This window comes from Dryobates pubescens, chromosome 6 (genome assembly GCF_014839835.1).
Source record: "Dryobates pubescens isolate bDryPub1 chromosome 6, bDryPub1.pri, whole genome shotgun sequence".
Classification (NCBI taxonomy): Eukaryota; Metazoa; Chordata; class Aves; order Piciformes; family Picidae; genus Dryobates; species Dryobates pubescens.
Genome location: NC_071617.1, coordinates 33195893 through 33211899, shown reverse-complemented (window position 1 = coordinate 33211899; position 16007 = coordinate 33195893). Strand labels below are relative to the sequence as shown.

The window sequence follows — 16007 nt, the reverse complement described above, 5'->3', positions numbered from 1 at the left end:
AGTGCTCAAGTATTTATTCTTTTGTCTTCGTAAATTTAGTCAGCCACCTTGAAAACTTGAAACTTGTTGGCACAAGCAAATATTTAATCCTAAAAGATACTCATACAAAAGGACTAATGGGGCTCAATTAGGACACAGAGGGCAGCTCAACTGGAACAACTTAAGACTAGAGTCTCAGCCTGCACAGTAATTCTAGGATATTAGAAGATTAAGAAATCATATTTTGTTGGACAGCAGAACATATATTTGGAGGAAAATACCCAATACAAACAGAATAGAAATAGGCATACAAGATTGTGTTGGTGACTACATGAAACAGGGCTGTAGTCTCTGTCCATTTGCTGAAGAAATACTTTCATTATCTAAACTCTGTGTGCCCCTGAATGCATCTGAATGCAAAAGCAAAGGACAGAAAAGATCAAACAGTTCCTTATGTACACTTTTAATGTCCCCCAAATTATAGGTGGGGCAGTATGCAGAGCTTAATTTTATTGAAAAATTGAGACTAGTTTCTCGAATTCTAGTTTTCAGAACACAGATCAAATTTCCTGGAGACAGTTACCAACTGAGAATTAAGAATAAAATCTGAAGCAGTGTGGAAAAAAAAAAAAAGTAATAGAAAGAAGAAAGATATAGTCAGATAATATTTGCAAAGTATATGATAAATGGATGGGACTAAAAAAGTGTGTTTTAAATAGGACCACCATGCAGGGTACAGCACAGTTTTGGGTCACCAAAGCTCTGAAAAACAGGCATGTTTCTATCTCTATAACTGAGACATGTGCCCAGAACTTCTGTGTTAAGCAAGGCGGCTCGAGGTCTCTGACAGAATAAAAGTAATTACTTTTTCCCTCCAGAAATTGATTTTTTCACTAGGTAGGGAACTTGCAGTATACTTCACTGTGAAATGTTTTTAAACACTGTGAATATTTTTAAACATTCATCCAACTTGTGCACAATTCATATAAAAATACTCTTAAACAAATTTCCTGTTTAACATAGTTGCAATAGTATTACCTTCCACTGAAATATCCTGAATGGCAAAGCGAAGGATGATAGTCCAGATCATACCCAGGGTCATTTTCACATTGCCATCAACAATTTCTAAGGTGAAAAAAAGCATAGTAGTATTTAGAATGTGGTTTCTGTTTTATTTTAATAATCTATTTCTATAAATAATATATTGTATCTACAACATTGTTTCTATTTCTAACATAATTCTCTATCTACACAGAGTTCATCTGGGTTCATTTTTCAACAACCTTATGCTTGTGCTACATTGGCAGCAGGATTGAAGATTGCCAAGGTTAAGTAACCTTAACTTCAGCCTTTCAGTGCTAAAAGGCTTCTCTTCAGGTAGTTGTAACTGTCTCAAACACTGACTTTCAGGCTGAATTTTTTAGAGAGAGCCTGAGGGGAAATACTTATTTAAAGACTGAACAGTATCAGCCTTACTGTTTTCAAATACAAAGGAACTGGGGGGGGGGCAGAATATTTGGTCTTACCCCAGATTTTAAGAAACTACTGAACATTAACAGTACTAATTTTTAATAAAATGGTACTCAGAATTTCCTCTATACTGTTTAGACCTTTTTGAGAAATTTACCTTTAGTGTCAGAACAGACCAGATATGAAGAACACCTCAAGAGACACAGACTAAATTATGCGGCTTCCTGCCAAGCAGTTGGGAAACATGGCCACAAAGCTGTAATGTCTTACAGCTCTGATGCCCATGCACATTTAAGTACCTTTAATCTAATTTTAATTTTTTTTAAAGTCTGAGGTTTCAATTTGTTAGAAGACTGTTTGATTCTATCTACAATACAGGGCACTACAAATGTGCTTTCTCCAATCTTTCTCACACATACATGGGAGTCCTTTCCACAAGCCAAGTTAGAATCCAGTGCTCCCACATGGTAATAGGAACATTGATACCACTTACATTTCTCAACACCAAAAAATGTGCTGCCAGCCCACTTATGTGTGTTGATAATGTTAAATCAGTCTGAAAAGTATGGTGAGAGACTCATAAGAACATAGTGAGACTCTAAGAAGGGTCCTGCACTGGAAGGGGAAGAGGTGGAATAACGAGAGACAGGAACTGCCAACAGCCTCTCCAGTCGCCTCACACCAGGAGAGCAGTGGAGCTGCTCCCATACTTTTAAAGTCACCTCCAGCCCTCCCCAAAGAGTGGCACAACAGTGGCTGCCTGGGGGCTCACTAGTGCTCTGGAAAAGGAGCAGGAGGAACTTGCTGCAGAAGGAATTTCCTCAATTTAACATCAAATGCCAGTAGGGATGGCAGCAGAAAATGCAGTAGCTCTGCTTAAACGTTGCTGGAATCCAGGGGCAACTTTTACAGAACAAAGCAGCTGCCAGCTCTGAGACTTGAGACACATGCTAAACTACAGCAGTATGCGACAGAAGCTGTCCTTTGAATCTATGGAATTAACAAATGTGGTAGAAAATATGTCACTCAACATTAGTCTATACTTTGTTAGTACAATAATCCAAGTTTATATATGAATGCCTATTTTTCGGCTTTCTCCTTTGGGTTCTACACTAATTTTCCAGAATTCTTTCCTGACTTTGCCTACCTTCCATGTATGATAACTATCTTATTGGCCCCAAAAGGTATCAAGTCTCTTCAAATCTGAAAACTAAATTCTTTTACTCAAAAACAGACCAAGTGGCAATTAGGGCACACAGCTACTTATCTCTCCTCCTCCCTCCTCCTCCTCCTCCTCGGTCAAGTATTTAATTGTATTTTGATCCAATCTCTAATATGTATATGCAGTAAAGAAGAACTTCTTCAAATGTAAATAAATGAATTTAAATACTCAGGAGGCATTGCTGATTGCCTAGCAATTAGTTCATGGATTTGCATAATCACTACATCATTGGTTTGGTTTACACATCCCTATGTACACACAGACAGAATGAAAGAGCAAGAGGGAAATTTCTATGTAATGCCTCAGGAGAATTTTCAAGTGATTTGCCAGCTTTGATTTCTCATTATCTATTGCTAGCATAAAACACATACAAAAAAAGGGCTTATCTAAAAGACAAGCAAAAATATCTTAACAGAAGGAAAACATAGTTTCTAAACATTGAAAAGTACCAGTCAGTATGGAAAAATGCTAATTCATTCCTATAATTTTCCTCTACAGGTCAACAGAAGACTATTTCTTCACACTGCTTGTTTACTCTGTGAGGAACATAGCTCCTACACCTCATATATGCAAAACTACAGCTTTCTGGAGAAAACATTCTTGCTGACCTATGAGGACAGGAAAGGAGAGAAAGGAAATGGAAAAAAAATTTAAATGGTCTAGGGAAAAAGCTAAGCAAAGCAATGTGGCAAGTTCTCAAAGGTTTCTTTCCTTCCCCCCCCCCCCCCCCCCTTTTTTTTTTTCTTTTTAATTCTGCTTTGGCTTTATTTATTTAATTTTGTTCTAACCTACTTATCGCAGATTCCTGGTCTTTAATCTTTCTCCCGCTCCCAAAAAAGCAATACAGAAGTATTTCCTACTAACAGGATACTTGGATATCTTTTGTCATATTCTGCATCTCATTTCTTTTCATTCAGGATGCAATTACCTTGCAAATGGAGTTACTGAACTTTCAAAAAACTTTAAATTTGTGGGCTGTTAATGGATCAAAAAGACTACTTTCACAGATTTTGCTTTAGCTTTTTGACTCTTTAGTCTCATTTCATCACCAGTGGAGAGAAAGACTCTTCCATAAGACAAACTAGAGTAGCTAAACCTGGCTTCTGCAGAGCGTCACAGTTAAAGGTGACTACCTGTTCACACAGAAATTCCAAGGAAGTCAGTTTCAGAATAGTAACGGTGGCTTTAAAGAATATCCCTGCCCCCCTAAAAAAGTACTGAATTGAACTCTGTACTTATGTTCCACATGAGTTTAATCTTTGTTTTGAGGCTACATTTTGAAGACCCATTGGTTCCCTTAGACCTACATGCTCTTTACCACACATCATGTCAGATAACAAAACATGATCCTTGTCAGATTTAGATACAAAACTTTCATGCTTTGGCAATTAAAAAGTATTCCAAACATCTATGTAACTCAGAGAATGCCAAAGCAGATGGCTGCAGACAACCCCATATGCCCCATGCTCTCACAGAGAGTCAGTAAGTTAAGGGGTTAAGCACTTTGATAACATTACAAGCTTAAGGAGCCTGTGCTCAGACTCCTTGCTGGCATTCATTCCATCTTCATACTATAATGACTGCCTAGTCAACAATGCTGGAAAATGCAACAAAAGAGAAGAAAGTGGCAAAACGCATTTTAAAATCAGATCATATTGCTGATATCGTTTCCAGCATAGTTACAGAAACAGTTGTCAGGCCAAGTGATAGGGTAGGGCTGTGGAGTGTGGGAGCAAGTATGCAGGACAAGGGGGCACAGGGACTCCAAATACATACTGGTGCCAAAGGTCCCACAGTGCGAAATTATACCCAGTCAGATGTGATACTGCATTGCTGCATCAGCACAGCATTGTGCCTTAGATAACAAATATAGTAGGGGGGATGTGGTAAATTTAACAGGGCACTAAGCATGACTAGTCTTGGCTTTGTGTTCAGCCCTTTTAGAGTAGGAGTGGATGGCACATGAATCTATCTGCTTCTGCCCACATGGATGTAATCTAATGTGTGTAGCCATACTTGACATAGTGCAATGTCTTACAATGACAGGTTCCTCTCTAAGCTGTGACAGTAGCAGCGAATTTTTCTCCTGTGTTTCCATTCAAGAATTTAAACCTCTTTTTTTTTATGCTAACAAATTAATTTTTGCTTCTTCCATTTAACAGATTAAGAATTCCAGAAACAAGTAATGAAGCCTGTAGCACAGATGAGAGCATAATCGTAATCTCCTGGCTTACTAGCTACAGCTGCTGTTACGTGCAGAAAGAAATATTGAATTCATGAACAGACATCACCTTGCAACAACTAGATGAGAAGCTGGAAGAGGTTACTGCCTCTTATTCTTGCCTCCCTCCTGGGGTGGATTGCCTGTTATGACAGGGCACCTAAACCCATGCCAGTTGCTGCCAAGGAGAACAGCAGGGTTAGTTTAAATGCTTTTAATAGCTGATCTGAGCTATCCCAGATGCTTTGCCTGAAGGTGATATAAAAAGTATTCAAGTGCTGCTCCCTGGTCTGTGCACTCTGGTAGTAATAGGCAGCAATAAGCAGGGCAAAATGAGAGAGATGGGAGTGCAGAGGACTGGTCTGCTCCTTTCAGGAGCAGGTAAAAGCTGAGATACCTTGGTTTAAATACTTTGGCTTTGTTCTAACAATCTGGGTGTGAAAACTGTACATTGTGCAAACTGATCAGTGAGAACAACCACTCTGTCCCACAAGATACTCCTTTTGCTACACTCCTGTTTTCAGCCAGGAAGCCTCGACGTCCCGGCATGACATGACAGAAACTACTATTTGCTCCTCCCTTTGTGCTCTCAATATTTTTGCACCAGCTATCAAACAGTCTTCCATATTCTTATTTTTCATTTCCACATATAAAATGTCTCTTCAGTACCCTCTGCTGTCCACTCAATGCCATGTCGCTCCCAGAATAACAACTGAAGAGGTTTAAGGTAGTGGCTTATTTTTCTACTCCCCTTCAGTTAATTGAGCAAAGGGCCCAACTGCCTTTGACTGCCTATATAACAGATGGAAAGAGTCAGGCACCTCTGAAATGCAGTAGTCCTCTTCTGAGTTCTGAAGTGCCTTTGGGAATTGCCTGTTTCTCCCCACTGATGATATATTCCCCCCCCGAAAGGTCTCTGTTACATGACTAAAGATAGAATTTGTACTCAGATGACACACCTAGTTCAGTCTCAAATGAATAAAGGTTGAGTTCTAATAAATGCTCTGTCCAGAGAACACACATTTCTTGGGCTTTTGGAGAGCTGAATCTAGATACTGAACACATTTGGTGAACAATACTTGAGGAACCAAGTGGGGTGGGTCAAACCATTGTGAAATTAATGAATGCTGATGCATCCCTCCATTACTTCTACAGATGCCCTTATCCCATCTAATGAACCTTCCTGCTCCAGGCACAGTTACAGTAAGCTCCCCGAGATCAAAGTTTAGAAACCAGAATAAAGACATACATAAGCCTGGAGAAACCAGAAAACAGGAAGAGAAGGCTTATAGATCAATTTTAAAAGGCCTGGCAATGTGAATAGAGTAGTCTCACTATGATATTGAGGTTAAAATCACAGTTTTGCTTTAAGGGACATGTTAGAGGCTGCCCCCAGAATGGACAGAAACAACTGAGGATATGGAATTGAAAGTAGCCACATCACTCCTTTGTACGGTAACAGATACGCAAAACATTATGCAAATATCTCCATGGAGCAGCTAGTTCTAGACAGACATTCATTCTTTTTAAGCAATTTATTTAATATCAGAGCAGACACAGGTTCACTTGCAATGAAAGTCTCCCTTCTTTTGCTCAGAGTTCACATCTATAAGCATTTAGCTAGCCAGCTGCACTTTCTTATGTAACAACTTGAACAACAGAACAATAAAAAAGTAGTAACTTTAGTGAGTAACATCTGGCTTCACTTCCTTCATATGTTCAGTCTCTCTCCAGCTAACAAAATTTCTTTTGATTATTCCCTTAACTCTGCATTTGAATTCCAGAAACACAGGTGTCTCATAATAAAATGGGGGTAGGTCCCAGTTACCTGGTAGTGATGTCAGACTTTGTCTTGCCTGAATAGTATCTCTTAAAGATAAAAAAATACCCAAGATTGGATAAAGCACAACCTAGAGAGCCAGTTGGTTTCTAAAGGAGTTCCTTATTGTTAATAATGTGTAGGAAAAACACAATGCCCTGAAAGAAGAAATCATTATCTGAACACCCACTGAAGGAGACAATTTGATTTAACCTTGGAGTTAAAACTAATCTCAGAGCCCATTTATACCCCTATCCCTGTCTATGTGTCCACAAATTTCCAGCTCTTATCCTTTCACAGATACAGGTCAGCAATCAATAAGGTACCCAGTTCAGGCACCCAGTAATATTCAGAGAACAGCCTGCGCAATTTGGCCAAGAGTCTCTGTCAGACTTACTGTGCAACGTGAATGCCTAGGATCTAAGTAAGGTGCACTGTCCAGCTCTGCCACATACCTTCTGCACCAATTGACACAAGTTTCACTCCTTTGCTGGCAATATAATCCAGAGCTTTGTTGACATTAGCAATTTTATGGAAGCGCATCTTCCCTCTGTCTGGTTTCGGTAGTCTTTCCCCTGCAGAATAAGAGATTTAATGTGTTTACTGTTACATACCTCTGGCTACAGGCATGCAAGGAACTAGAAGTTCAGAATGAATGTGCCCTGAACACAGGCTAAAAATTAGCAGCTATTTCAGCAGATGTTTTTCTGCAAGAATGTCAAATGGTTAAAAAAAAAAATACAGAAGAGAAAATTCAAATGTTGAAATATCTTACTTAGATCCTGCTGATATAGAAGTAATATCATTTTTATGTTTGCCCTAAACATCTGGAAGATATATGAGTGCTTCATACTCCTCCTGGTTCATTGCTGCTGTGTTAGAGTAGCCAAACACTAAGAAGGAGGATGTTCTCAGAGCTCATCACCTTTAATTTCCAGACTATAAAGGGAGGCTGGACTCTATCCAGCAGATTATCTATAGCATTCTTCCACACCTGACCAAGAACAATGGCTTTTAACAACCTCAGCCAAGACAGCAGAGCAATTAATTTCAGAGCATAGGCTGATGTGCTTAATTGAATTTATCTTTACAAATGATCACTAAGAAAAATAATTTCTGAAAATATGACTCCCCATTTCATGAAGACTGATCATTTGAGGATCTTCTTTCCCCACTGAAATCTTCAGCAAAAATGTAAACTGTCTTTTGTATATGAAAACATCTTGTAAACCTTCTTGTCCTATTTCATATTTATTGAGCATCTGTAATTTGAGCTATTCCCTTCCTATTCAGGGGCATTTGGGGTGTATCTTGGGAACTACCCCTCTGAAAAACACGTAAAATGGGCAACATAGTGAGTTTACATCAGTTAGTCAAAAGGAGTTATTGGATGTTCCACCACTCTGAAAAATTAGACCTTTCACTCATTACCAAATACTGACCTAATTTTGCTTTAGGCACTCACTTTTAAAAGCATTGGTCCATCCAACAAAATCATTAAAAACAAAACTTTTATACTAAAAATGGAATACAATAGATTTGTCACCAAAGTGTAAAGGCTTTTTAACAGTTAGAGGCCGAGACCGGGTCCCAGTGTCTGTGGTTTGTCCAACAACACTGTGGTATCGGTGATACCCTGGAACACAAGCACAAACCAGATTTTGGAGCCAAGGAAAAAGTAAAGGGTTTTTCCCTCCTGGGTTGCTGTTGTTTTGTTTTATGGTATGTTTCAGTCTACTCAAAGGTTGTGGTCCCTGTTTTGAAATGTTAACAATTTTTGTTCTTTTAAGAGTGTTTCAGTTAGCATGTTGTAAATACATAGCAAACTTCCTTTTAGCCAACCTGAAATAACTTCCAAGAGCAGCATCAGTTTGAGGCCGTTTCTGAAGTCCTCCTCAATGTTCTCAATCTGAGTACCTGCTTTCCTGAGGTGGGAATTGCACCAGGCTGTAAACGTCTGTAATTGCAATTAAAAATAACTAAATAAATAAATACATACATACATACATACATAAATAAGTAATTACTTAGCAACAAGACATTTTCCCAAACAATTGCTAAACCATCTGAGTAAACACTACATCCAAGATTGTCATTACTACCTTAGAAATTTTGGTGTCCAACTCCTATTAATTTTATACATGTTGCTGAGTTCAAAGTTCTTATTCTAGATGTTTATGAAGATGCAAAGAACTGCTTGATTAGAACTAATATTGTACTTGAGTCTGCTCACAAATGTTTCCCCCTAAAATATCTGCACATAAAGGCAAAATGTGTCTAATATTTATTGCTATACTTAACATTTTACAAGCACACAATTTTATGTTTGGACTTGTCTGTTACACTTTCTTCTTGAAAAGAAAGATTGATATGGTATAAAGGAAGCTGTGTGACAGTAAAATGTAGGCAATACCAAGCACAGAAGCAACAACTTCTACTACATGAATTCATACCACAATAAATAGTTCTTAAATGGAGTATCTATGCCAGGGACAAGTAACCTGCATTCTCACAGAAGAGAGAAATCACAGAACTGAAGAGCAGCAAGGATATCTGCAAAATTGCATCTGTTCCTACTTGTCACTGAGGTGAGAAATAAAACATCTTTTGAAAGCACAATTAGAATGGATTTTGAAACTACAATAATTCAAGCACAGCAGTTTCACATTCAGACCCTGCAGATGTGGTCAGCCTTACCATGGGTTTTAGTTTGAAATTATGTAATTTTCAGAAAACTACTACAAGTTCCTGTAGCACACAAATGCAGGTGCTTCAGTCAGCAGGGCAAAAATGTTCACAAAAGCAACCACGAGCACTTCTCTCTCTATGGAGAATAATGAAATCTGGTTTTACTTGCAGAGATGAAAAGCAGAACTAACTCCATTGATATACAGAGGTCATATACACATTACCTTTTGTATGAATGAAATAAATACAGGGAACTAATACAAATATCCCTTACTTCTCAGCCTTATGACAAATTCTCCTTGCTTTTCGATGTCCATTAAGATACATATAAAGCAAGTTTGTATTTACTAGGGATTTCACCAGATATTTAACTCTAGGTATATAACACAGCCATGCAATTTAAGTTAGACTTCTGCTACTTAAAACTGACAGGTATTTGGAATTTCCCTTCTCTTGCTGTTTCAAATTACCATCATTTTAAAACCATTGTCCGTAAGAAATTTCTTTTGGCTTTCTTTTCTCCTGCCTGTTTTTTTGAGACTGTAATGCTGATCTCTCAGAACTGAAGTAAGAAAGGTCAGTAGCAGGCAGAAATTTCCCCTTGCACTGAAGCTTGTAAATTCTAGACAGATTTCATACCTCAAGAAGAAATTTCTTTTGGCTTTCTTTTCTCCTGCCTGATTTTTTGAGACTAATTCCTGATCTCTCAGAAATGAAATAAGAAAGGTCAGTAGATGAAGGCAGAAATTTCCCCTTGCACTGAAACTTGTGAATTCTAGACAAATTTCATACCTCAAGAAGATAATGGAGTGAATTTTCAAAAATGCTCTATATTTACAAATGCAATTTTCTGTTGGGCTGCACCCAAACATCTCTGCAAATATATCTATTTTAATAATGGGGTGTTAGCTTGAAAGGCAATCATTCAGGAAGGTATGAACTTTCCCCATTTTAAGATAACTAAGCTTTACTGAACTCTTGGGAGACTTCAAACCAGAGTATATCAAACATCACAACAGAAATAACAGGCACCTCTATCCTCAGGGTTTGACATGATAGAGTCTTAGGATGCTATTTGGTTTGCATCATTACAGGGTTTGGATCTAGTTTATATGACTAATTTGTCTGCCTCAAGCATTATCTTCTAGCGGTATGTCTCTAAAAAGGCTTAATACCACATTAAGTCATTTGCAAATAGCTACAAATTATAACAAGCATCTTTGGAAGCAACACTATTATGGTGGTATAGAAAAAACATGTGAAATCACCCAAGTGTAAATGCATATGAACATTGTATGGCACTGTGGCAATAAATATTAGAAAGCTGAACCACTAGATGAACAAGACTTTCACGAATGGACACGTGCTTATCTGCAGATGCCATTGCAGTTTGAAGAATTATTCCAAGCACATCAAGCTAAACCCGAAGAACAATTTGGAGGAAAACCTCAGGCATTTCCATCTCTTCTTTTAGACATTTACGGTGAATGTTTTGAACTTGGGCCACTCAAGTAAATGAGTTTTACCCCTTTTTCATTTAATTAAGAGTTTAATGGCAACAACACTACTGTCAAGCAGCCTTAAAATACAAATCTGGCTTCTACTGTAAAGAAAGCTACTTCTCACTTAGTTTCTTAAGGCTAAATGGAACTTAGCATGTCTTAGGCCTTACATGCATACACAAGTGTGTGTGTGTGTGTGTATACACACACGCATATAAAAACAAATCAGCATTTTGTCCACCTTGAATGGCACTGTGGTCTTCTATGAGAGCTGACTGAATTTACTGCATGCTGCACTGATAGACACACAGCATAAGTTGTATCCAAAGTTTTCAAATAATATATTTTCTGCTGAAAACAGACATTTTATGTCATTGAATTTGCTGAGTCAAACTGTCCTCTCAATTTTGTTCATTTTATGAAGACACTAAGCAGCCAACGTTGCTATGATATAAACCAGGAAAAGATGCTACTGCTGCTGCATCAAACTGTTTTCAGTAAATAGTTTGATATCAGTCACTGATTTTATGGCTTTTTGTATCTGCAAGGTATTGACAGTTTTTTTCCAGCAGTAATGGGGTTTGTCACTGACACTGTAGCATTCTGAAGGATAAACCTGGAATTACCTACAAAGCTCATGAGGTAAATTCTGTACAAGCACTTCAATGCATGTGGATTCTTTTATTTAAACTATTTGTATCTAGATATTGTAGATTTATCTTCTATATCCAGGACAAGAGATTTATATCTTTTATCTAAACTACCATTTCTCAAAGTTTTCTGTTTTACCAGTGCACCAGGTCATTAAATGGTGCTATCACCTTATGACAATCGCCCTGTGCTTTGTGAAAAGTGTTGCTGCATTGTTATAGCAGACTCCAGGCATGTGGCTTCATAGTCTGGTGCCTTCCAAATGTCTTATTTTCCTAAGACTTAGCACAGTTATAGGAATGCTACTTAAGGAAGCATTGACTTTGTTTCAGTGATGCAATTCACAGATGACTGTGACTGCAAAACTTGCAAACTTTAACTGTTTCCACAGTCCACATTTTATTTAACCCTCATCCTTCTGTTCTTAGTGTGATACCACTTGTTCTCACTGCTTTGGCTTTAACTAATTGTTCTATTAATAGTCACTAAGAAACAATTCAAAGCACGTTTAAATCCTGGAGATCAAGATACAGACAGCATATAGTACCCTGCAAATTTGTAATCCACTGGGATTTGAAAGCTTTAAATGACTTAGACAAAGCAAGTCCCTTTTTCTGCTGAGCTGTGCAGCACATTTCAGAGTATCAGATTGCTCAGAGAAACAAGGCAGGACTGAAGGCACCAAGCTGAATACCAGGAAGGATACAAGTAAGTGCCTAGAAAACCATACGAGTCTTTTTAGAATTTATTTACCATAGGTGGCTCTACAAAAGTAAAAATAAATAAATAAATCTCACTTCCAAACTTGTTACTGCAGAAGACACTTTGTTAACATTCTTAGATCTGACAAACCATAAAAGAGGGAAAGCAGGGCAGGAAGACAAACAATTTGCAGCCCCACAGGTAAATGTTCTATTAATGCTCTATTAATTGTCTCCTGCTGTCACAGGTCTGTTTTTTGAAAAGCTAATTCCAGAAAATGGAGCACAGTTTATGTTCTCTGCCCACCTAGCCTCATTGTGAAGACTACCAATAGTATAATCTCCATAATTTGGATTCATAGATCTGTGACAGCATAGTGTGTACCTAAGGAAAAAAACCAAAACTTACCTGGTAATTTTCTCAGGCCACTTAATTTCACAAGCCCCAGACAAGCAGAACTGCAACCAGTTAGTGATAGCTCTAATAAATTATCAAACAATTACAGCTAATGCCAAGAATTAACAGGGTATATCCACTCTGTGCAAATATTTTTATATATGCACAATGAAGGATGCATTTTGACAGACAAAGTGGTATCTCTGAAAGCTGTTGTCCAAGACTCCTAAGAAAACCCACGTGTCTTTTTTATGTGTGTAATGTTAACTTACTTTTGATAGTGCTTCAAAGCCAGAAAACAAGATGCTGTAACAACAAGTTTTATATGTGCATGCAACAACAGGGATAAAGAGCACTGAGAAAGCACCATTTGCCATCCCAATGTCAATACTGTTACCTATCAATCACAAGACAACTTTTTCCACCTGCTGAAGATACAGGGTAAATTCTAGTTTGACATCAACAGTGACTCCAAAATGTTCATTGCCGAAACAGTAGTATAACTTGCATGGGAACATGTACAGGGCACACACTCCACAAGTTCAGGGAGTATTAATTAATTGAGAGATGGACCCAGTCCAAATCCTGTTTCATATGTATATCTCATAACAAAGGTTAAATCTGCCTTTCACTCTCTCAAACTCAAATCAATTTCTGACTATATAATATTTACAAAATTTTAAAAGGCACTTGTTTGCTTGTGTCTACCCCTACCAGACAGACTACTGACTCATGAGTCATTTGATTTTTGAGTTTCTAGCCTTCCTGTAAAGTTTACATCAGAAAATACAAACAAAATCCAAATTTAACCTATGAATTATGAAAAAGATTGCATTGATAGGAAACTCAGTATTTCCTGTCTTTGCCAAGTACAGCAGAAGCACAACTCATTTGAGGTAGACTTTAAAATTCTAACACCCAAAGCAGGAGAAAACACCTGATGTGTAATACAGTTGTTGCTTAAAATTCTGCTTTATAGCCCCTCTTCAAAAGTGGTTTACCCCTCTGCTTGTGCTAGCTGAGGATCTTCATTACTTCTAGGCTAAATGGGATGCAGTGATTCACTCTGTAGTTATACGGAACATTACTGGGCTCTGAGAGCATGGCAAGGGTGTTGCAGAAAAACCTCTGCCAGAACATTCCCACTAGGCCAGACTGAGGTTTCCCCTTGAAGAATTTCCCATCTGTCTGTTAACCATGTTCTAAAATGTAAGTTGCCAACCTGCAACATGATCTCCTAGATCCTGTGTCCACACAGTGTTCTAGCCACTGCAGGATCAGGGCTTTTCTCTGGGCTTGGCATACTGTCTGCACTGGTTCTCTTTAACTGTTTAATTCTGCTCCCAAAAGAAGGAGCATTAAGGTGAAACACTGCAGAAAATTTCACCGCCTTTATAAACTAACTTAGTGGGAACCAATGACCACACATGGTATCTTTTAGATGTTTCTAGAACACCTAGATCACCTATCCTTTTAGAATATTAGGTGCATGAGTATGTTTTGATGAACTGAAAATAAATAAAACTTACATCTTACTTGATTCGCATTACTATTAACTGTCCCCTTGCTGTTACTTCCCCTTGCAGTGGAAGCCAATAAAACAATCAGAGTAACTGTAATAGGAGAAGTGGTTCACCACTACAGATTAATCAAACACTCAGCAGGCAGTGTGATTTTTTAACACTAAATACACCAGAGCACAACAACAACTCAAATGAAGCACAGTGAAAGATGCCACGAAGGCTAAGGTAGGGGAAATGTTCAATGTATTTCAAAAGGTCATTAAAAGGAAACCCTTAAATCATAGGAAGTATGTCAAAGCCAATTTCTTGAGAACAGAAAGGATAGCAGAGAGCTGTCTTACAAGGGAAGATGATAGAAGCTCCTTCACAAGATCCCTAAATCCAAAGCTGGGGAAAGCCCTCCCTACTCCAGCACATCCATCCATCCAGCTGAACAGATGGTATCAGACATGATATGCTAGCATACTCTGCACTGTCAGCAGATCTGCTCAAGCAACTAAGGAAACTTCACTCCAGTTTCTTAAATATTATTCACAAGAGACATTTTCAAAGGGGTGAATTCAGCACACACGTCTTGCATTTTGCATTCTGCTTGCATGGAAGAACCTGGAGAGACCTCAGTCTTTACAAAGCAGGTGGCCTAATCCTATGCAAGTCTAGGGTTTCCCATAAAACATGCAAGACCCTCTCAGCACCAAATAACTGCACATCTGTTTTACAGTGCTCACTACTAACAGAAAACCCTAAGCATATCAATATTCCTTAGAGAATAATTTGGCAAGGCTGACCTCCAAGAAATGTCAAAAGGATTTTTAAGCCTTTTGTTACAAACTGAGTGCCATTAGTTATTTCTTTCAAAGATGACAACAGAGAAAAGTTACACTGCCCCACTGGTCTAAAATGGCATAAAACTTAGGAGGCAGCAAAATGTGTAGGAAAATCAGTATGGATCACTGCATGCACTTGTCCTCACCTCAGTTTTTTGGTTGTTTTGGTTGGTTGGTTTGGGGGGTTTTGTGCGTGTGTTTAGGTTCTGGGATTTGTTTAGTTGTTCTTTGGAGGGTTTTTTGGTAGTTTATTTTGGTTGGTTTGGGGTTTTGTTTGTTTGGGTTTTGTTTTTTTCTGAGGGAGTAACAGGAAGGAAGATAAGAGGTTTCACAAGATCTTTGGAAGGGCTAAAATAGTTTAAATATTTCAGGCAGGTAATATCTGTATTGTGTTATCTGAGATAGCTGGAGAAGTCAGGTAAGTTTTCAGGCATATATGACAATCTTCACATGTGGGAGAAAAGCATCAGTCTTAAGTCCTTTAGACAACTCAGGACTTTGATGGACCATCAGTACAGTAACAGATCTATTCCCTGAAGGAAACTCCTTCCTTTTCCATTACTGTTGATGATATCCATTTATAAAAGTTTACAGCAGCAGGCATCTGTATGATCTCAGAATACATGCAGTGTCATAGAGCTGTCTGCTTGTTCATCAGTTTAAAATTATTCTATTTTAAATGTATTTTCATTGAGAGCATATTGCAAAGATTAAAATCCCAATTGAAACTAAAGAGTGCTCAGGATCTGTTGGACAGTTCTAGTCCACATTTTATTTTCAGAATTCCAAGAATCACTCAAATAAGAGAACCCTGCTCCAAAAAATTATGTAGCAGTAGGAGGCAAGCATCCAATGAAAATCTTTAGTAAAAGCAGCATGTGCATGGTTTTACCACGCATTAAAGAAAACCCTGCAAGAGATATTTATCCGTTCTTATCTTTACAGTGCAACTGCAACCTGCTTTATTTATTAAGGTAAAGGAATTAGAAAGACAAGGGGAAAATATT

The 16007-nt window shown here is 38.1% G+C and overlaps 1 protein-coding gene across 7 annotated transcripts in view; it reads right to left on the bottom strand.

The window, feature by feature from the left end:
- Positions 1-16007, bottom strand: part of ACTN2 (actinin alpha 2) — a 69592-nt gene that overhangs the window by 35929 nt on the left and 17656 nt on the right. For all 7 annotated transcript variants that reach the window (XM_054162285.1, XM_009905604.2, XM_009905533.2 and 4 more), the window contains exons 2-4: positions 8554-8668; positions 7167-7286; positions 1018-1104 (exon numbers count right to left, since the gene is read on the bottom strand). In XM_054162285.1, the coding sequence (XP_054018260.1) occupies positions 1018-1104; positions 7167-7286; positions 8554-8668 (322 nt within the window). The remainder of the gene's footprint in view (positions 1-1017; positions 1105-7166; positions 7287-8553; positions 8669-16007) is intronic.